This window comes from Engystomops pustulosus, chromosome 1 (assembly GCF_040894005.1).
Source record: "Engystomops pustulosus chromosome 1, aEngPut4.maternal, whole genome shotgun sequence".
In the NCBI taxonomy this organism is placed as follows: Eukaryota; Metazoa; Chordata; class Amphibia; order Anura; family Leptodactylidae; genus Engystomops; species Engystomops pustulosus.
The window spans coordinates 165,591,639-165,613,730 of record NC_092411.1 but is presented as its reverse complement, the minus strand read 5'-3'; the positions used below and the strand labels follow the sequence as shown (position 1 = coordinate 165,613,730).

Genomic DNA, 22,092 nt, shown 5'->3' with positions numbered 1-22,092 from the left:
TCCAAACCAAACTAGTAAAAAGGGAACTCCAAAAGCTGCATTTCCCTCCTTCACATCTGTGTGCACTGACTGTCAATTATTTCCATATATGGGATATTGCTGTATTGGTACAACCTGCAGAATTATTTTTAGCGTGTTTGTCTGTAGTGGCATGAGTAGGGCAACATACATTTAGCACTAAAATGGCACTTTTGAGAAAAAAAAATGCTATGTTTACTCTACCATCACTGTGTATTAAATTTTGTCCAACACCGGGTGGTTAAAATACTAACTACAGCCCAAAATAAATTCTTTAAGGGGTATAGTCTCCAAAATGGCTTGTACTGGTACTTTAGGAGCTCTGCAAGAATGCTGTGGTACTTGAAAATATTTGTAGCCAATATCCAAAACCCAATGGCACAAACTCCCTTCTGCATATCAGTGTGCATAAAAAAAGCAGTTGACATCCACATGTACTCGGAAGAAACAGGAAAAAAAATTTGGGATGCATTTTGCCTCCAATTGCCTGTGAACGTGTACATTTTAGGACTAAATTATAATATGATTATATAAAAATTGAAATGTAAAAATTTCCAATCTATTTTTGTTTGATTCCTGAAAAAGCATTACATTGTAAACAGACTGCCCAGATGTGGATTTCAGATGTCAAGTTTATAAAATGGTTTTACTTGTGGGCATTTATAGTACATAGGGCATTTCCAAACTTAATTGTTAACCAAAAATATAGCTTTTTTTCAAATCTCTTGAAAATCTGAAAACTTGCTACTTAAACTATTAACCTTCTAACTTCAGTAAATAATAAGAAAATGTAAAAAAAATGATGGAAACAGAAGACAAATGGCAAAAGGTTTCTAAACAAATAATGTGGCATGGCTTTGTGTCTAAAAAGTAGAACATTTTGAAAATTGCTATTTTTTAAAAAAAAATTCCTAAATTTTCCCCAAAAAACCTCCCCCAAATTCCTAAATTTTCCACAAATCAGCAAAATTATACTACAATGTCTCATGGGAACATAATCTCAAAATCACTGGGATAAGTTAAAGTGTTGAAAAATTATACCACAGGGCTGAGCCTTAAGGTGCAAACTGACTGCATCCTTACAGGGATTTGCCCACAAAAGAAAATTCTCAAATTTCTTATTTTATTTTTTAAAATATTTTATTCAATAATTATATTCATAAATGCAGGCAATCTAGAACACCAAGAGACGTTTTTACATTCACAATACTCTGAAACATATGAAAATTACATATACAGACACAATTAATTGTATCTTGTAAAAACACCATGTAGGAGAAAGAAAACACCGATTCTCTCTGCCTATACATACAATTAATTTACGAAGCACCATAACTGCAATATAGCAATACCTCCTATTTAGAGATGAGCGAGCACTAAAATGCTTGAGTGCTCGTTACTCGAGTCAAACTTTTTCCGATGCTCGAGTGCTCGTTTCGAATAACGAACCCCATTGAAGTCAATGGGAGACTCGAGCATTTCTCAAGGGGACCAAGGCTCTGCACAGGGAAGCTTGGCCAAACACCTGGAAACCTCAGAAAATGATGGAAACACCACGGAAATGGACAGGAAACAGCAGGGGCAGCATGCATGGATGCCTCTGAGGCTGCTTAATCGCACCATTATGCCAAAATTATGGGCAACAGCATGGCGATGAGAGAGTGACCGAATGAGGCAAGATAGCATTTAAAACACCCAATAATTGACCCTGACACTATAGGGGACGGCATGCAGAGGCAGCGGCAGCAGCGGCAGGCTAGAGAGTGGCATGGCGACATACCCTAAATGGACTCAGGCTTCAAACCAATGGGTGGCAGAGAGGAACCAAAGGAGGTGAGCAAGAAGCGCTCAAATAATACCTCTATACACCAAGTTTTGCTTTAGGTATGTGTCAAAACTGGCTACTTCCCAGGTTGATTTTACATATTGTCTGTATGTTTTTTGTAAGTTGCGGAACGCTGTATTTATAACTGTTTGATTCAGGGGAATGTTTTCCCTTGAAAAAACTTGTGAAGCTTCACCAGATATATTTTCATAATTAATTTTTGAGAAAGGAAATTTGCCATACTAGTTCTCAATATTACTGTAGTGTAAAAGGTACGTCAATGCAAATAGTAAAGGGTGGCTATAAAGCAAAACGAAAATTAGGGTTTTTTTGGTTGTCCTAATTTTTATTTGTGGGACAACATTAATGTTTGTTCCCATCCACTAAGTGTGCGGTTTACCCCGCTGATCAAATAACAAGAGACCAAAGTCGTGGAAAAGTGTCTGATTGGGTCCTTGAACAAATATCACAAAAAAAGACCTAAAGGAGGCCTCACTAAGACCCATTGGTCAGGAAAGGTGAATAATAAAATTAAATATCTTTATTTCTATGTATTAAAAACGGTTTGTGAAAATACCACTGCAAGCGAAAAATTCAAAATCAAAATTAAAAATTACTCACTGTAGATTTCTAATTTTTTTGCGTGCAGTGGTATTTTCACAAACTGTTTTTAATATATAGAAATAAAGATATTTTATTTTATTATTCACCTTCCTCCGGAAGCAACAACGCGAAACGCGCATCGGGGTACTGGCGTCCTCGTTACACACAGCATGGGTAAGCTGATTCTGCCATTATATTTTTAGGAAAGGCACACAGCACTTTACCGTGATGTCATAATTACATGTTGGGTTGGATCATTCATTTCTTTGCACAGGCACTTTATAGGATTTTCCATTAACCTATACATGCTAATATACCTGGGTTTACATAGCTCAATTGCTGATTTGTGTTGCGTGGATGCATCAGTGGAATCCTGAGGACAATTTATTGTGTTTCAATAGTCATACTGTTACATTGATGTTTTTAGATGGTACTGATTAATAAAAAAGTTTCAAATTTTAAATGGCGTAATGAAGTATCTATGGACCAAATATCACTCATGTGCTCTTTAAGGTCTTGTTCAGTTAGGAATGGAGTGGGTTCGTGTAAGAGAACTTATAGACAAACGTTTTTTTGGTGCTAATTAGAGATGAGCGAGCACTAAAATGTTTTATTTGGTGCTAATTAGAGATGAGCGAGCACTAAAATGCTCGGGTACTCGTTATTCGAGACGAACTTTTCCCGATGCTCGAGTGCTCGTCTCGAATAATGAGCCCCATTGAAGTCAATGGGAGACTCGAGCATTTTTCAAGGGGACCAAGGCTCTGCACAGGGAAGCTTGGCCAAACACCTGGGAACCTCAGAAAAGGATGGAAACACCACGGAAATGGACAGGAAACAGCAGGGGCAGCATGCATGGATGCCTCTGAGGCTGCTTAATCGCACCATTATGCCAAAATTATGGGCAACAGCATGGCCATGACAGAGTGACAGAATGAAGCTAGATAGCATCTAAAACATCCAATAATTGACCCTGACACTATAGGGGACGGCATGCAGAGGCAGCGGCAGCAGCGGCAGGCTAGAGAGTGGCATGGCGACATACCCTAAATGGACTCGTTTGCATATTTCATCTAGGAATAATGGAATAGCATAGCGGTTCTATTTTAATTTCTTTTCGGAAATGGTTCCATGATTAAGAGCGACAGTATGGGGCATCCATATTGCGCTGCTATAATTGAAACTTCAGGTCCCCAGCATGGCGGCGACAGATGGGCCGAGTTCCATTATGTATCTGATGAAACACCCAAAAATTCTGTCTGACACAGCTTGTTTGCTAAGGGGATGATGTATGGAGGCAGTAAGGTAGTAGTAGATTAAAGGTGCTGCCGTTAAAACTATGTTGGTTGGATCTTGGGATGGAGCTGGTGGTCTGCTGCCAGGCGAGCTTTTGCCTGGCCAAGCCCCTGCCTCTCGGCTCCTCCCCACCTAAAATGGGCCTGGGGGCCAGAGGCGTTTACTTTGAAAAAATTATCATTTTCAAAGCAGGCGGGGGCTACAAACAGCACTTCTAAGAACCTTTTGTATAAGATCAAGTGTAGTACTGTTCTTATAAGTAATTGGCCTGGTTATGGCGGGGGAGGGGAACGTGAAGAGATGCGCAAGTAGCACTGAAATAATATCGGTCAATGACAAAAGTTTGGCGGCATATTTTGTGAATAACACAGCAGGGTGGCGACAAAGTTAACAAGTTTGATGTGGAAGCCGTTAAAACAATCCAAAATTCTGCCTGACACAGCTCGTTTTCTAAGGGGACGATGTATTGAGGCAGCTATGTGGTCAACTTTTGGAGGCAGCTATGGAGATGACGTGTGGAGGTAGCAGTGGAGACAACGTGTGGAGGCAGCTATAAAGACGACGTGTGGAGACAATTAAATTTGGATAGTGCCTTTATGTGGCAGTCCAAAAAAGTTTTCAAACCAGAGGAGCGGGTAGGTGGCCCTCCAGAAAAATTAAATACATAGAGTACTATAGCTAGAGCCAGTTGGCCCTGGCAAAAAATAGCCAGTTCCCTCTGCTTTAGTGTACAAAGAGGAGGAGAAGGAGGAGAATGAGGAGGAGTGCATACATTATTCAGGTTGAGCTGCTTTCACCTGGTGGAGAATGGAAATAATGAGAAATCCAGGCTTTATTCATCTTGATAAGTGCCAGCCTGTCAGCGCTGTCAGTCGACAGGCGTGTACGCTTATTGGTGATGATGCCACCAGCTGCACTGAAAACCCACTCTGACAACACGCTAGCGACAGGGCAGGCAAGAACCTCCAAGGCGTAGAGCGCCAGTTTGGGCCACATGTCCAGCTTTGAAACCCAGTAGTTGTAGGGAGCTGTGTGATCATTTAGGACAATGGTATGGTCAGCTACGTACTCCCTCACCATCTTTCTGTAAAGATCATCCCTACTCTGCCGAGACTGGGAACAAGTGACAGTGTCTTGCTGGGGTGACATAAAACTGGCAAAGACCTTGTAAAGCGTACCCCTGCCAGTGCTGGACAAGCTGCCTGCTCACCTACTCTCCCTCGCTACTTGTCCCACAGAAGTACGCTGCTAGCGCTGTCAGAAGGGAAATACTGTTTCAGCTTCTGCACCAGGGACTGCTGGTATTCATGTATTCTCACACTCCTTTCCTCTCCAGGGATGAGAGTGTAAAGATTTTGATTTTACCGTGGGTCCAGGAGAGTGAATACCCAGTAATCGGTGCTGGAAAAATAATTCTTTGAACGCGAGGGTCACGGGAGTCCCAACGCGCAAGAATTCACTCCCCTCACTGGCCTGACTCTCCATTTCCTCCTCCTCCAACTCCTCTTCTTCTGCCCATGCACGCTGAACAGTTAAGGACTGAGCAATGCTCCCCTCTTCTGTCTCGCCAACATTTTCCTCCTCTTCCTCCTCATCCTCCTCCACCTCCTCCGATATGCGCTGCGAAACAGAACGGAGGGTGCTTTGGCTATCAACAAGGGAATCTTCTTCCCCCGTCTCTTGTGACGAGCGCAAAGCTTCCGACTTCATGCTGATCAGAGAGTTTTTCAACAGGCCAAGCAGCGGGATGGTGAGGCTGATGATGGCGGCATCGCCACTGACCATCTGTGTTGACTCCTCGAAGTTACTCAGCACCTGACAGATATCAGACATCCACGTCCACTCCGCATTGTAGGCATGTCGCACAACAGTTGGTGAGCGGGCAGTTGGAGGCGTCGCTGCGCTGCCCTGAGAGTGGCAGCATCTGTGCTGGACTTTCTGAAATGCGCACAGATGGGGTGCACCTTCGTGAGCAAATCAGACAGATTGGGGTATGTCTTGAGGAACCGCTGAACTATCAGATTAAACACATGGGCCAGGCATGGCACATGTGTCAGTCTGCTGAGCTGCAGAGCCGCCACCAGGTTACGGCCGTTGTCACACACAACCATGCCTGGCTTCAGGTTCAGAGGTGCCAGCCACAGATCGGTCTGCGCCGTGATGCCCTGTAATAGCTCTTGGGTGGTGTGCCTTTTATCGCCTAGGCAGTTTGAGCACCGCCTGCTGTCGCTTAGCTGCTGTGCCTAGAGCTACCGACTGATGGTGCCATTCCCACGGATGGTAATTCGGAGGAGGAGGTGGAGGAGGGGTTGGAGGAGGAGGCATAGTAGGCCTGAGAGACCTGGACCAAGGTAGGCCCCGCAATCCTCAGCGTCGGCAGTATATGAGCGGCCCCAGGGTCAGACTCAGTCCCAGCCTCCACCAAGTTCACCCAATGTGCCGTCAGCGATATATAGTGGCCCTGCCCGGCAGCACTCGTCCATTAGTCCGTGATAGGTGGACCTTGTCAGAAACAGCGTTGCTCAGGGCACAGATGATGTTGTCTGGGGCAGGGCTGGGACGGCACATCGGGAAAAGTACTGGCGGCTGGGGACCGAATACCGAAGGCCTTGGTCTCTACCAGCCTATAGGGCTGAAGCATCTCCAGGCTGAGTAATTTGGAGATGTGGATGTTGACGGCTTGGCCGTGTGGGTGCAATTGTATCTCCTCTTGTGCTCCAGCGTCTGAGGTATAGAGAGATGGACGCTGCGCATGGAGACATTAGTGGATGCTGTGGAGGATCGAGGAGGCTAAGGTGTGGTTATCTCCCGGGAGGTGTTTGTGCCGGGGTCCTGGGCAGGGGGCTGACTAGCAGAGGCAGCAAATGACACAGGGGAAGGAGCAGTGGTGGGCCCGGCTTGAGATGAACGGCCTTGGTTCCATTGAGTGGGGTGTTTAGCATTCATATGCCTGCGCATACTGGTGGTGGTTAAGTTAGTAGTGGTGGAACCCCTTCTGATCCTGGTGTGGCATAGGTTGCACACCACAGTCCGTCGGTCATCCGGTGTTTCTTTAAAGAACCTCCAGACTTCAGAAAATCTAGCCCTCGACACGGGAGCTTCACTACGTGAAACATTTGGCGCTGATGCACCAGTTCTGGCGCTGCCTCTTCCAACCTGTTCTCGTATAGGACTCTCCTCCGTCTCACAAGCACTGTGTTCACCCGGCATATCAACCCAGCTTGGGTCTGTCACCTCATCATCCTCCGATCCCTCAGTCTGCTCCCCCCTCAGACTTCCTGCCCTGACAACAACTTCACCCCTGTCTGACAACCGTGTCTCCTCATCATCCGACACTTCTTTACACACTTCTTCCACTATGTCAAGAAGGTCATCATGACCCATAGACTGCGACCGATGGAAAACCTGGGCATCGGGAAAAGAGTTCAGCAGCAACCTGACAAGTGGTTTGTGACTCTGAGATGGGTCCAGAAAACAGTTCCTCAGAGTATGCTGCCTCAAATGGCAAATTTTCCTGGGAGGGGGCAGACTGGGGGGGAAAGGAGGTTGTGGAGCTGAAGGAGTGCTCACTTGGGTAACATGGGTGGACTGCGTGGAAGACTGACTGGTGGACAAACGGCTAGAAGCATTGTCCGCAATCCACAACATCACTTGTTCGCACTGTTCTGGCCTCAACAGTGCTCTACCACGAGTCCCAGTAACTTGAGACATGCTACAAACTAACTATATGATCATGCTACAAAAACCACACCTGTCTGTTAGTCTACATCAGGAAAAGGTGTTGTGTGCATGCATGCAATTGAATGTTGGTTCCTGTATTTATGACTGCAGTTAACTGTCCGACCAGGTCACAATGTGCTGTGGGCAATCTGAAGGGTTACAGTCACAGGATTCTTTGGTGTATCCTTGTTATTATTAGATCTTGAAGGATGATTCGCTGGTTTCCGAGCTTGTAGATAATTACAGCACGAGAAGGGAAGCCCCGGCTGGTGGCTATAAATCCTTTGTCAGGGAATCCTATTGCTGTGCGGTTATCGTGCTTTATAGCCAGGAACCAGGTGAGCGAATCATATGTAAATGTATATTTATTTGTTATTTCAAAAGTGTATTCCACATCATTATTGCGAATGTGTTATAATGGTGATAATGAAATTTAAAACTTAATTCCTTTTTATTTTATAATTATAAAAATATCCTACATATGAAGATATAAAAAAAAAACTTAACTAGAAAGTGTATAAAATTAAAAAGTATGTATAAAATGTCAAAAATGAATAAAATCATCCTTCAATAAAAGACAAATAAATCCGAATAATTACATTTCTTGATTAAGGCCCATCGGCGCCAATGTATCAAGTAAAAATATCCACTTGCTTTCCGCTTGTGACATTTGAGCAATATAATCTCCTCCTCTCCAACTGTGGTGGATCTTTTCTATTGCAAAGATATGTGATCCTTCAAATCATCCTTGATGAAATTTGTTGTAATGTTTAGATAAGTGGTGTTCTTCTACTTCTTTTTTGATGTTTCTACTATGCTCATTAATATGATCCTTTAAAGTTCTTTAAATTCAAAATTAATAAATCAAAATGAGTACCATCTAGAATTTACACTCACATTTAGTCAGCGAAATTTTACTACTAACTCAAAATCACAGGGATTTGTGTTGAAAAGTTATTACCACAGAAAGAGGCGCTGGTCAAATTTTTTAAAAAAGGACTGTTCCAAAGTGAGTGTCACATGACGTTGATGTTCCGCCGCCAAGTTGAAAAAGTTCAAGTTATCGTCTTTGTAGATGACTACTAACTTATCCACAAGGTCTCTAAAAATATCATTGACAAGATGTTGAAAGATGGCCTTAATGTGATCTGAAATCTGTCTTCCTTTCATCTCTGGGTCTTATGCGGACTTATTTATAAGCGCTGCAGGTCTAATTTGGGGAAGATCTTTGCGTGACGTACTCTCTCTAGAAGCTCAGGGATTAGTGGTAAAGGATAAAACAAAGAATATGGAAGCCCCTGCTGGTGCGTGAGGAACACTACCGCCATACAGTGAGTAACACTATGGCCATAGAGTGAGTAACACTACCGCCATACAGTGAGGGACACTACGGCCATACAGTGAGGAATACTACCACCATACAGTGAGGAACACTACCCCCATACAGTGAGGAACACTACCCCCATACAGTGAGGAACACTACCTCCATACAGTGAGGAACACTACCGTCATACAGTGAGGAACACTACCTCCATACAGTGAAGTATACAGCCATACAGTGAGGAACACTACCTCCATACAGTGAGGGACACTACTGCCATACAGTGAAGAACAATATCCCCATACAGTGAGCGACACAACCCCCATACAGTGAGGAATTCTTCCCCCATACAGTGAGGAATACTACTGCCATACAGTGAGGGACACTACCCCCATACAGTGAGGAACAGTACCGCCATGTTCCTTTCTTCTTCCCGGAGTTCTCTGCCCCATGTAACATGTTGTGCTTGCGGCCATTTTGCTACTAAAGAGGAAAAAAAAATCGAAATCCCACAAATCACTGTAAATTTCGGATTTGTGACAAATCAATTTTTTCTTGAAATTCAAAATGAATTTAGAATCGTTAGAATCGATTCGCCGAGCTCTACCACTTTCTAAAAAAGGATAATTTTGCTGCATTATTCCAAGCAATGTCAACAGCCTAACTCTTGAATTCCATTGCATATTGGTTGACTTGGTGTTTGTCCTGGCACAATGCTAGCAATGCTGCTTCAGATGTGGTACCAGGATTGGGGTTATCAAACATCTGACTCATTGCATGTTTGTGTGTGCAGCGTGCGGTGAGTGCACGTGTGCTGTGTGCGCTGAGTGCGTGTGTGTGCTCTCCGCGGCGGGACACTCTCTGCCCAGAGCACACTCTCCGCACACAGCATACTCACCATGCACAGCACACACATACAATCACTGCACACAGCACACAATCACCGTGCACAGCACACACTTACCGCGCACAGCATACTCATTGCACACAGCACACACACAGCAAAATCCAGCAAAAATGAGGTTTGCACAAAAATTTGTGACAATTATACGCCAAGAAGATACATGATTAATGAGTAATGATTAATCTCCCCCACAGAACCAAATATAAACTAAAAGTAGAGAAGTTGTGTCAAAACAACCACAAAAATCAAATGATTCAACAAACTTTATTATCACAAGTTAATAAAAAACAATGACAAAAGACCAGACAATACAATTAAAAACACTTAAAAAGTGTAACAAGGTACACTAAAAAGACTCAATGGAGTGAATATGATAAATTCACCTCCAAACCACCCTGACTGCAAAAATAGAATAGCCACAGTTTGTACACATAACAAACAAACCAATGCCCTATCGGCAAGAACAGTTTCAATGAACCATCAGAAGGTGTAATGAACCTGTAAGTCGATAATATCTAAATTGTCCATTAGCAACAAAACACTCAAGACAGCCAGAGGGTAAACATACCCCACGTGTTCCGTCACTCACGGTGACTTCATCAGGGAGAGAGGGAAAGCATCAGAGAAAGCACACTCTCCATGCACAGCACACTCACCGCGTACAGCAAACACACACATCGCACAGCACATACACACACTCACTGCACACAGCACACTCACTTAAAAAGTGTAACAAGGTACACTAAAAAGACTCAATGGAGTGAATATGATAAATTCACCTCCAAACCACCCTGACTGCAAAAATAGAATAGGTGTTTACTTATCACAGAATGACACACACACACAGTGGAGTAATAACCAAAGTTTGTACCCACAGGGGTGTACCAAGCCTGTCTGCTGCCTGAGGCGAGCCATAGAGAGACGCCCCCCCCCCCCCGCCATTTATAAGGGAATGTCAGGACCAGATCCATCATATTGGTTTGGTGTGAAAATACATACAGAGTACCGCCATGTAGTACAAGATAGATACAGTGTACAGCCATGTATTATAAAATTCATAGAGTACCGTCATGTAGTAGAAAACATATACAGCCAGGGCCCCCATTGAATGTAGTCCAGACAGGGAAGAGTAATATACCCCCCACGCCAGCAATGATTGTATACAGCTCCCCCTAAAAGAAAGCAATTACTGTATACATATATATATATATATCACACACACATCACAAATTACACACACATATACATAAACCTATGTCATGTTATACCTGTATATACAGTATACACGCATTACACCTATATCTACACCCTTTACATGGTATACCTGCATATACACATACATGGCACCTATATATACACACACCTATTACATGTTATACCCCTATATACACACATATATAATACATTACACCTATATATACAGCTATTACAAGTCATACTTCTATATACACACGCATTACACCTATATATATATACAGCTATTACATGTCATACACATTACACCTATATATACAGCTATTACATGTTAAACCTCTATATACACAAGCATTACACACATATATATATATATATATATATATATATATATATATATATATATACACACACACAGCTATTACATGTCATAACTCTATATATACATGCATTACATCTATATATATACAGCTATTACATGTCATACACATTACACCTATATATACAGCTATTACATGTTAAACCTCTATATACACAAGCATTACATATATATATATATACACACACACAGCTATTACATGTCATACCTCTATATATACATGCATTACATCTATATATATATATATATACACACACACAGCTATTACATGTCATACCTCTATATATACATGCATTACATCTATATATATATATATATATACACACACACAGCTATTACATGTCATACCTCTATATATACATGCATTACATCTATATATATACAGCTATTACATGTCATACCTCTACATACATACGGATTACACCTATATATACAGCTATTACATGTCATACACATTACACCTATATATACAGCTATTACATGTTAAACCTCTATATACACAAGCATTACATATACATATATATATATATATATATATATATATATATATATATACACAGCTATTACATGTCATACCTCTACATACATACGGATTACACCTATATATACAGCTATTACATGTCATACCTGTTACATGTTTACATGTTATACCTCTAAATACACACACAGCTATTACATGTCATACCTCTATATATACATGCATAACATCTATATATATACAGCTATTACATGTCATACCTCTACATACATACGGATTACACCTATATATACAGCTATTACATGTCATACCTGTTACATGTTTACATGTTATACCTCTAAATACACACACATGACATGTTTTACACACATATACACATGACAAAACACATATAAACAGAGAACACACACACATATACATTACACTTACCTGGTATACAGCAGCAGGTCCAGGTCAGGCAGTGGATACATCAGGGAGGCCTATGGAGCAGTCTCCTCTGTGCAGTAGGCCCGGGCTGGTGGGCGGGGCTTCTCCTGTCAGCTCTGCCGGGGCCTGCACCTCCAGGGAGACCAGCCACATCTTTGAATGTGGCGCTCCCACTCCCCCTGGCTCCTCCCCCTGGCTCCTCCCCCTCGCTCCTCCAGGCTGCCTCTGTGCTAGTGACACAGGAAGCGCTAGTAAGCGCTTCCTATGTCACAGCAGCACCGCACAGGAAGTCCTGCGCGGTGCTGTCAGCAATGGTACTTGCATCTGAATGATGCAAGTACCATTGTAAGTAGTAGCGGCGCAGCCTGACAGCGTGCAAAATGCCGCCTCTCCACCAGCAGGAGGCGCACCGCCCTGAGGTGAAAGTCTCAACTCGCCTCATGGCTGGTGCGCCCCTGTGTACCCATAACAAACAAACCGATGCCCTATCGGCAAGAACAGTTCAAATGAACCATCAGAAGGTGTACTGAACCTGTATGTCAATGATATTAAATTTGTCCATTAGAGACAAAACACCCAAAACAGCCAGAGGGTGAACATAGCCCACGCGTTCAGTCACTCACAGTGATTTCATCAGGAAAAGAGGCATGATTAGAGTCTATATGGCAACTAAATATTTATATGGTGAGGGGTCCCACCATCACCACTCAGTGTTCCTTATCTGTGTAAGCAATAGCGTCGTCCAGCTTGTGAAATGCAAAGCACCAAGGTCAGGCTGTGATTCATTGAATACGCACATGCTCAAAAACATTATTACTAATGCGCACGAGTCGATACTTGTATTCGGATTTCCCGAAAAATTTCGAATTCATCTCCTGAAGAGCGCCAGGCCGCAAACGCATGAACATAAGTATTATTTATAAGATTATTAATGCTAAGATACAACATCCGCATCCTAAAGAGGAAAGGTTTTTCCAAATACACATGCAAACATATTACCACCTATAAGATATATGTCAATACAAATAAAAATATAAAAAGTGTAGCAGGTAAATATGTAAAGAATCAAATATTGTGAGATATTTCAGTAGAAGCTGCTAAAGCAAGCAGTAATATAATATTTTGGTTAGGCGCACATATAATATACAACAAATTTCACACATCAAAAAATTGTTTGACCACAGAAATGAATGTGAAATGTTAATAATATCTTCCACATTGCATACCTTGTCTACCATTGCCAAGTAAAGAGTTGGAAACAGAGTGTAAAGAATGGCATTCAAAATCAGGAACCAGCTTTCACTTACTGCCTGTTGATACAAAATGAAAATAATATTCTGTTAAGATTAATTACTAGACTATATTTTGAATATAATTTCCGAGAAAACAGAAATTATTTGCAATCCTTCAGTGTTCTGAGCCCATTCTTGTTTTGGAATTAAAATTGTAGAGTGAAACCTCCAGTTGTTTACCTCATCAGCCAGACATTCCAGACCATAAAATAGCCGCAGATGAAGGGTCATGTGATCTCTGTCTGTCCTTGAGCCAGGACCTGATGATAGTATTCATGAATATAGGATTAAGGCTCTGGCAGGGTTGTTCTTAATGGACATGTGCTGAGATTTTATGGTCAGGGACGTCTGGCTGATGAGGTAAATCAGCAACGTCTATTACAACATGTTGTAAGGCAACATATTGGGGCACATTAACCTCTTAACGCTCAGCGTCCGATATATCGGACGCTGAGCTCAGTGACTTAACGCTCAGCGTCCGATATATCGGACGCTGAGCCGATGCCGGTTCAGCTCAAGATTTGAGCCGAACCGACATCGGGAAACACGGGGTGCCGGCTGTGACTGATAGCCGGCACCCCAGTGTAACACCCGCGATCGGAGTTGTCTCTGATCGCGGGTGATTAACCCGTTAAATGCCGCGGTCATCGCGACCGCGGCATCTAACATGCATCTGGGGGGTCTTTCCCCCACGATCGCCCCCCCCCGAATCATTTTCGGGGGGCACCGATCATTGCTACGGTATCACTGGGGTCCGATCTGGACCCCAGTGTTACCTGCAGGAACTGCGGGTAAGATGGCGTCTGTGACGTCATCTTACTGGCAGAGTGCCACCCTATGCAAGTGTTATAAACCCTCCAAAAATTATGATTTTTACCTATTCAATCCCACAAAAAATGCTATAAAAAGTGATCAAAAAAACATATGTACTCTAGAATGATACTGGTGCAAAGTACAACGTGTCCCACAAAAAACAAGCCATCAACCAGCTCTGTAGCCAAAAACGTAACAAAGTTACGCCACTTGGAAGATGGCAATACAAAAATGATAGATTTTTCCCCACAATAGGGTTTTATTTTACAAATTTAGTAAAACGCAAGAAAATATATTCGTGTCTGGTATCCCCGTTATCGTATCGACCCATAGAATGAAGATAATATGATTATTAGTCTATACGGTGAACACCACAAAAAAAAAGTAAAAAAAACAGTAGAGAATTGATGCTTTTCTACTCCTGCTCTCAAAAAGAAGTTCCTAAATTTTCAACAATAGGTGATACCAACCCCAAAATGGTAACATTGGAAAAAGCATCTCATCCCGCAAAAAAAATGGCATCACATGGCCCTAATAGCGCAAAAGCGAAAATTTTACAGCCTTCAAAAGAGGCCAATGAGGAAAGTAAAATCCTGGCAGCTGTAGGGTGCTCCTTCCCTTCTGCGCCTCACTGTGTGCCCATAAAACAAGTCACGGCCACATGTGGGGGGTCTCTGTACTCGGGAGAAATTGTAGAACAAATTGTATGGTGGGTTTTGTATTTTTATCTTTTGGAAATGTGTAAATTTTAGGGCTAAATGAACGTATAACCGGCACAATTTGACTATTCTAAATTTCGCCTCCATTTTGATGTAATTACTATGAAGATCTCAAGGAGTTAACAATCTTCGTAAAATCTGTTTTTGATAGCTTGAGGGGTGCAGATTTGAAATTGGGTTGATTATATAGGGGGGTTTTGATGCTAAATATGTAAATTTTCATTCAAAACTGTATTTATCCCCAAAATAGTCAATTCTGAAAATCCGGAAAAGCGCTATTCGATTTGTAAGCCGCGTGACATCAAAATAAATTATCCAGACATTTCAAAAATGGTGAAAATGTAAAGTAGACAAATGGGAAATGTTATTCAGCAATTTATTTAGGTGGTAAATCTATCTGCCTGAAAACGCAATGATTTCAAATTTCAAAAATGGCAAATTTTTCAGAAAATTCATCATATTTTCTTTTTTTTTGTAAATAAACACAAAACTTATCAGCCAAAATTTACCACTAAAATGAAGTACAACATGTGGGTAAAAAAACAATCTCAGAATCGTTTTGATAAGTAACAGTGTTCAAAAGTTATAACCATATAAAGCGACGCATGTCAGAATCCAAAAAATGGGACTGAGCCTTAAGCTGTAAAATGGCTGCGTCCTTAAGGGGTTAACTAAGGGTCCGCAGACCGCGATTCTGTCGGGTTTCCCGAATATTTCCTTTTTGCACCGCATAGCCCTGGGATTTTGGTGCACGCGATCGGATTGTGGAGCATCGGTGCCGGCTTGCATGCGACACAAATCGGGGGGCAAGCCGTAGGACAACCGGACTGATTCGGACAAACTGCGGAATTTAAAAACGAAATTGTGTCGCAAGATCAACCACTCACACGCACCTGGAAGACGATGGCGAACTCCGGCGGACCCCAGCAGGGAAGCGACACATGCAGGAAATTGAACGCACGATCTTAGTGAATCGCGGAAGACCCGAATCCTCGTCGGACAACGCACAGCAGGGATCGCGACGGTACTGGTAAGTAAATGTGCCCCATTGTATGAGCAATCAGATCCACTTGGGTGCAAATACCCTAGGGAGTCTGAAAAGTAGAGTCAGTATTTTGGGTCAGCAAATGAAGATACTTTTTCCCCCAATTTTTTTTTTTTTTTTTTTTACAAGTAATAAGACATGATCCCAAAGAAAATGACACAACTATTGACAATATGTTAAGAAAGTGAATACATAAGCTTTATTGGTTACAATGTGTATTAAAAACATATACAAATAGCACCAAGTCACCACAATCAAGTGACTGTATATGTTTTAATACACATTGTAACTAGAGATAAGCGAACATACTCGTTCGAGCTTGATGCTCGTTCGAGCATTAGCGTACTCGAAACTGCTCGTTGCTCGGACGAATACTTCGCCCGCTCGAGAAAATGGCAGCTCCCGCCGTTTTGCTTTTTGGCGGCCAGAAACAGAGCCAATCACAAGCCAGGAGACTCTGCACTCCACCCAGCATGACGTGGTACCCTTACACGTTGATAGCAGTGGTTGGCTGGCCAGATCAGGTGACCCTGGAATAGACTAGCCCCTGCCTGCGCTGCTCGGATCATTCTGTGTCTGGATGCCGCTAGGGAGAGAGCTGCTGCTGGTCAGGGAAAGCGTTAGGCTGTTCTATTAGAATAGTGTTAGGCAGGAGTGATTCTACAAGAACCCAACAGCCCTTCTTAGGGCTACAATAACGTTATACATTTTTTTTTTTTATTTGCATCTACTACCATATTGTGAGGAATTTGTAGTGAGACTTGCGACCGTTGTGTTTAGCGCTTAGTGACGCACATATCCATCGCAAAGACCGAAGTGGGAAAATTTATTAGGGGTTTGATTTCAATTAGGCACAGTCTGCCATTTACTTTTTATTTTACGTTTATTTTTTCATAACTCAGCGTCATCTCATCTGGCATAGCAGTGTGCTTTCATACTTGGCTAGAAAATAGCCATAGGAGAATCCAAACGGCTTACTTAGGCCTACAATAGCGTTATATATTTTATTTCTGGTTGATCTGCTGGTGGCTGTCCTTGCTGCAGTGCATCTACTACCATATTGTGAGGAATTTGTAGTGAGACTTGCGACCGTTGTGTTTAGCGCTTAGTGACGCACATATCCATCGCAAAGACCGAAGTGGGAAAATTTATTAGGGGTTTGATTTCAATTAGGCACAGTCTGCCATTTACTTTTTATTTTACGTTTATTTTTTCATAACTCAGCGTCATCTCATCTGGCATAGCAGTGTGCTTTCATACTTGGCTAGAAAATAGCCATAGGAGAATCCAAATGGCTTACTTAGGCCTACAATAGCGTTATGTATTTTATTTCTGGTTGATCTGCTGGTGGCTGTCCTTGCTGCAGTGCATCTACTACCATATTGTGAGGAATTTCTAGTGAGACTTGCGACCGTTGTGTTTAGCGCTTAGTGACGCACATATCCATCGCAAAGACCGAAGTGGGAAAATTTATTAGGGGTTTGATTTCAATTAGGCACAGTCTGCCATTTACTTTTTATTTTACGTTTATTTTTTCATAACTCAGCGTCATCTCATCTGGCATAGCAGTGTGCTTTCATACTTGGCTAGAAAATAGCCATAGGAGAATCCAAACGGCTTACTTAGGCCTACAATAGCGTTATATATTTTATTTCTGGTTGATCTGCTAGTGCCTGTCCTTGCTGCAGTGCATCTACTACCATATTGTGAGGAATTTGTAGTGAGACTTGCGACCGTTGTGTTTAGCGCTTAGTGACGCACATATCCATCGCAAAGACCGAAGTGGGAAAATTTATTAGGGGTTTGATTTCAATTAGGCACAGTCTGCCATTTACTTTTTATTTTACGTTTATTTTTTCATAACTCAGCGTCATCTCATCTGGCATAGCAGTGTGCTTTCATACTTGGCTAGAAAATAGCCATAGGAGAATCCAAACGGCTTACTTAGGCCTACAATAGCGTTACATATTTTATTTCTGGTTGATCTGCTAGTGGCTGTCCTTGCTGCAGTGCATCTACTACCATATTGTGAGGAATTTGTAGTGAGACTTGCGACCGTTGTGTTTAGCGCTTAGTGACGCACATATCCATCGCAAAGACCGAAGTGGGAAAATTTATTAGGGGTTTGATTTCAATGAGGCACAGTCTGCCATTTACTTTTTATTTTACGTTTATTTTTTCGTAACTCAGCGTCATCTCATCTGGCATAGCAGTGTGCTTTCATACTTGGCTAGAAAATAGCCATAGCAATAGGATAGCATCGTTTGGTTTTAAAAACTAAAAAACACAAAAAAAAAAAAACACAAAAAAACACAAAAAAAAGTTAAAAAAAAATTAAAGTTATAACTTTCATTTTCAAAATGTTTAACCCGAGGGCTAGGGGTAGAGGACGAGGGCGGGGACGTGGGCGTCTAACTACTGCAGGGGTCAGAGGCCGTGGTCCTGGGCGGGGTGAGACACCACCTGCTGATGAGGGAGCAGGGGAACGCCGCAGAGCTACACTCCCTAGGTTCATTCTGAAGTTACTGGGACTCGTGGTAGAGCACTGTTGAGGCCAGAACAGTGCGAACAGGTGATGTCGTGGATTGCCGACAATGCTTCGAGCAATTTGTCCACCAGTCAGTCTTCCACGCAGTCCACCCATGTCACCGAAATCGGCACTCCTCCAGCTCCTGCACCTCAGCCTCCTCCCCCCCAGTCTGCCCCCTCCCAGGAAAATTTGCCATTTGAACCGGCATACTCTGAGGAACTGTTTTCTGGATCCTTCCCACAGTCACAAACCACTTGTCCGGTTGCTGCTGAGCAATTTTCCGATGCCCAGGTTTTCCACCAGTCGCAGTCTGTGGGTGATGATGACCTTCTTGACGTAGTGGAAGAAGTGTGTAAAGAGGTGTCCGACGATGAGGAGACACGGTTGTCAGACAGTGGTGAAGTTGTTGTCAGGGCAGGAAGTCCGAGGGGGGAGCAGACTGAGGGATCGGAGGATGATGAGGTGACAGACCCAAGCTGGGTTGAGAGGCCGGGTGAACACAGTGCTTCTGAGACGGAGGAGAGTCCTCGACCAGAACAGGTTGGAAGAGGCAGTGGTGGGGCCAGATGGAGAGGCAGGGCCAGAGCAGGTGCATCAGCGCCAAATGTGTCACGTAGTGAAGCTCCTGTGGCGAGGGCTCCCGCGGCGAGGGCTAGATTTTCAGAAGTCTGGAGGTTCTTTAAGGAAACACCGGATGACCGACGGACTGTGGTGTGCAACCTTTGCCAAACCAGGATCAGCAGGGGTTCCACCACTACTAGCTTAACTACCACCAGTATGCGCAGGCATATGAATGCTAAACACCCCACTCAGTGGCACCAAGCCCGTTCACCTCCGGCCGTGCACACCACTGCTCCTTCCCCTGTGTCAGCTGATAGTCAGCCCCCTGCCCAGGACCCTGGCACAAAAACCCCATCGTCGCCTCCACGATCCTCCACAGCATCCACCAGCGTTCAGCTCTCCATACCCCAGACGCTGGAGCGGAAACGGAAATATAGTGCAACCCACCCGCACGCCCAAGCCCTTAATGTCCACATCTCCAGATTGCTTAGCCTGGAGATGCTGCCCTATAGGCTAGTAGAGACCGAGGCCTTTCGCAACCTCATGGCGGCGGCCTCCCCTCGGTATTCGGTCCCCAGCCGCCACTACTTTTCCCGATGTGCCGTCCCAGCCCTGCCCCAGACAACATCATCTGTGCCCTGAGCAACGCCGTTTCTGACAAGGTCCACCTGACCACGGACACGTGGACGAGTGCTGCCGGGCAGGACCACTATATATCGCTGACGGCACATTGGGTTAACTTGGTGGAGGCTGGGACCGAGTCTGACCCTGCGGCTGGTCATATACTGCCGACGCCGAGGATTGCGGGGCCTACCTCGGTCCAGGTCTTTCAGGCCTACTATGCCTCCTCCTCCTCCCACCCCTCCTCCACCTCCTCCTCCGAACTACCATCCGTGGGCATGGCGCCATCAGTCGCTAGCTCTAGGCACAGCAGCAGTGCCGTCGCTAAGCGACAGCAGGCGGTGCTCAAACTGCTGAGCCTAGGCGATAAAAGGCACACCGCCCAAGAACTATTACAGGGCATCACGGCGCAGACTGATCTGTGGCTGGCACCGCTGAACCTGAAGCCAGGCATGGTTGTGTGTGACAACGGCCGTAACCTGGTGGCGGCTCTGCAACTCGGCAGACTGACACATGTGCCATGCCTGGCCCATGTGTTAAATCTGATAGTTCAGCGTTTCCTCAAGACATACCCCAATCTGTCTGATTTGCTCACGAAGGTGCACCGCATCTGTGCGCATTTCAGGAAGTCCAGCACAGATGCTGCCACTCTCAGGGCAGCGCAGCGCCGCCTCCAACTGCCCGCTCACCGACTGTTGTGCGACGTGCCCACGAGGTGGAATTCAACATTAACCATGTTATCCAGAGTTTACCAGCAGCGCAGAGCGATTGTAGACTGCCAGATGTCAACTTCCACCAGAACTGGTAGTCAGTTCAGTCAGCTTCCTCAAGTCTACAATGCGGAGTGGACGTGGATGTCTGATATCTGTCAGGTGCTGAGTAACTTCGAGGAGTCAACACAGATGGTCAGTGGCGATGCCGCCATCATCAGCCTCACCATCCCGCTGCTTGGCCTGTTGAAAAACTCTCTGATCAGCATGAAGTCGGAAGCTTTGCGCTCGTCACAAGAGACGGGGGAAGAAGATTCCCTTGTTGATAGCCAAAGCACCCTTAGGTCTGTTTCTCAGCGCATATCGGAGGAGGTGGAGGTGGAGGAGGATGAGGAGGAAGAGGAGGAGAATGTTGGCGAGACACAAGAGGGGACCATTGTTCAGTCCTTCACTGTTCAGCGTGTATGGGCAGAAGAAGAGGAGTTGGAGGAGTTGGAGGAGGAGGAAATGGACAGTCAGGCCAGTGAGGGGAGTTAATTCTTGCGCGTTGGTACTCTGGCGCATATGGCAGATTTCATGCTAGGCTGCCTATCCCGTGACCCTCGCGTTCAAAGAATTTATTCCAGCACCGATTACTGGGTATTCACTCTCCTGGACCCACGGTACAAGCAAAATCTTTCCACTCTCATCCCTGGAGAGGAAAGGAGTGTGAGAATGCATGAATACCAGCAGGCCCTGGTGCACAAGCTGAAACAGTATTTCCCTTCTGACAGCGCTAGCGGCAGAGTGCGTAGTTCTGCGGGACAAGTAGCGAGGGAGAGTAGGCGAGCAGGCAGCTTGTCCAGCACTGGCAAGGGTACGCTTTACAAGGCTTTTGCCAGCTTTATGTCACCCCAGCAAGACACTGTCACCTGTCCCCAGTCTCGGCAGAGTAGGGCTGATCTTTACAGAAAGATGGTGAGGGAGTACGTAGCTGACCATACCATCGTCCTAAATGATCACACAGCTCCCTACAACTACTGGGTTTCAAAGCTGGACATGTGGCACGAACTGGCGCTGTACGCCTTGGAGGTTCTTGCCGCTAGCGTGTTGTCCGAGCGGGTTTTCAGCGCAGGTGGTGGCATCATCACCGATAAGCGTACACGCCTGTCGACTGACAGCGCTGACAGGCTGACGCTTATTAAGATGAATAAAGCCTGGATTTCTCATAATTTCCAATCTCCACCAGGTGAAGGAAGCTCAACCTGAATAATTTATGCACTCCTCCTCCTCATTTTCCTCCTTCTCCTCCTCTTTGTACACTAAAGCAGAGGAAACTGGCTATTTTTTGACAGGGCCCACTGGCTCTAGCTATAGTACTTTATGCATTTAATTTTTCTGGAGGGCCACCTACCCGGTCCTCTGTTTTAAACAATTTTTGGGACTGCCACATACAGGCACTCAATCTATTAAATTTTTCTGGAGGGCCACCTACCTGCTCCTCTGGTTTGAAAACTTTTTTGGACTGCCACATACCGGCACTCAATCTATTCAATTTTTCTGGAGGGCCACCTACCTGCTCCTCTGGTTTGAAAACTTTTTTGGACTGCCACATACAGGCACTATCCAAATTAAATTGTCTCCATAGCAGCCTCCAC

The 22,092-nt window shown here is 44.2% G+C and overlaps 1 protein-coding gene across 1 annotated transcript in view; it reads right to left on the bottom strand.

Moving 5' to 3' along the window:
- The window catches only part of LOC140066215 (phospholipid-transporting ATPase IK-like), a 1,118,040-nt gene that overhangs the window by 197,909 nt on the left and 898,039 nt on the right, over positions 1–22,092 (bottom strand). The window contains exon 25 of the mRNA XM_072113746.1: positions 13,391–13,474. Coding sequence (XP_071969847.1) covers positions 13,391–13,474 — 84 coding nt within the window. The remainder of the gene's footprint in view (positions 1–13,390; positions 13,475–22,092) is intronic.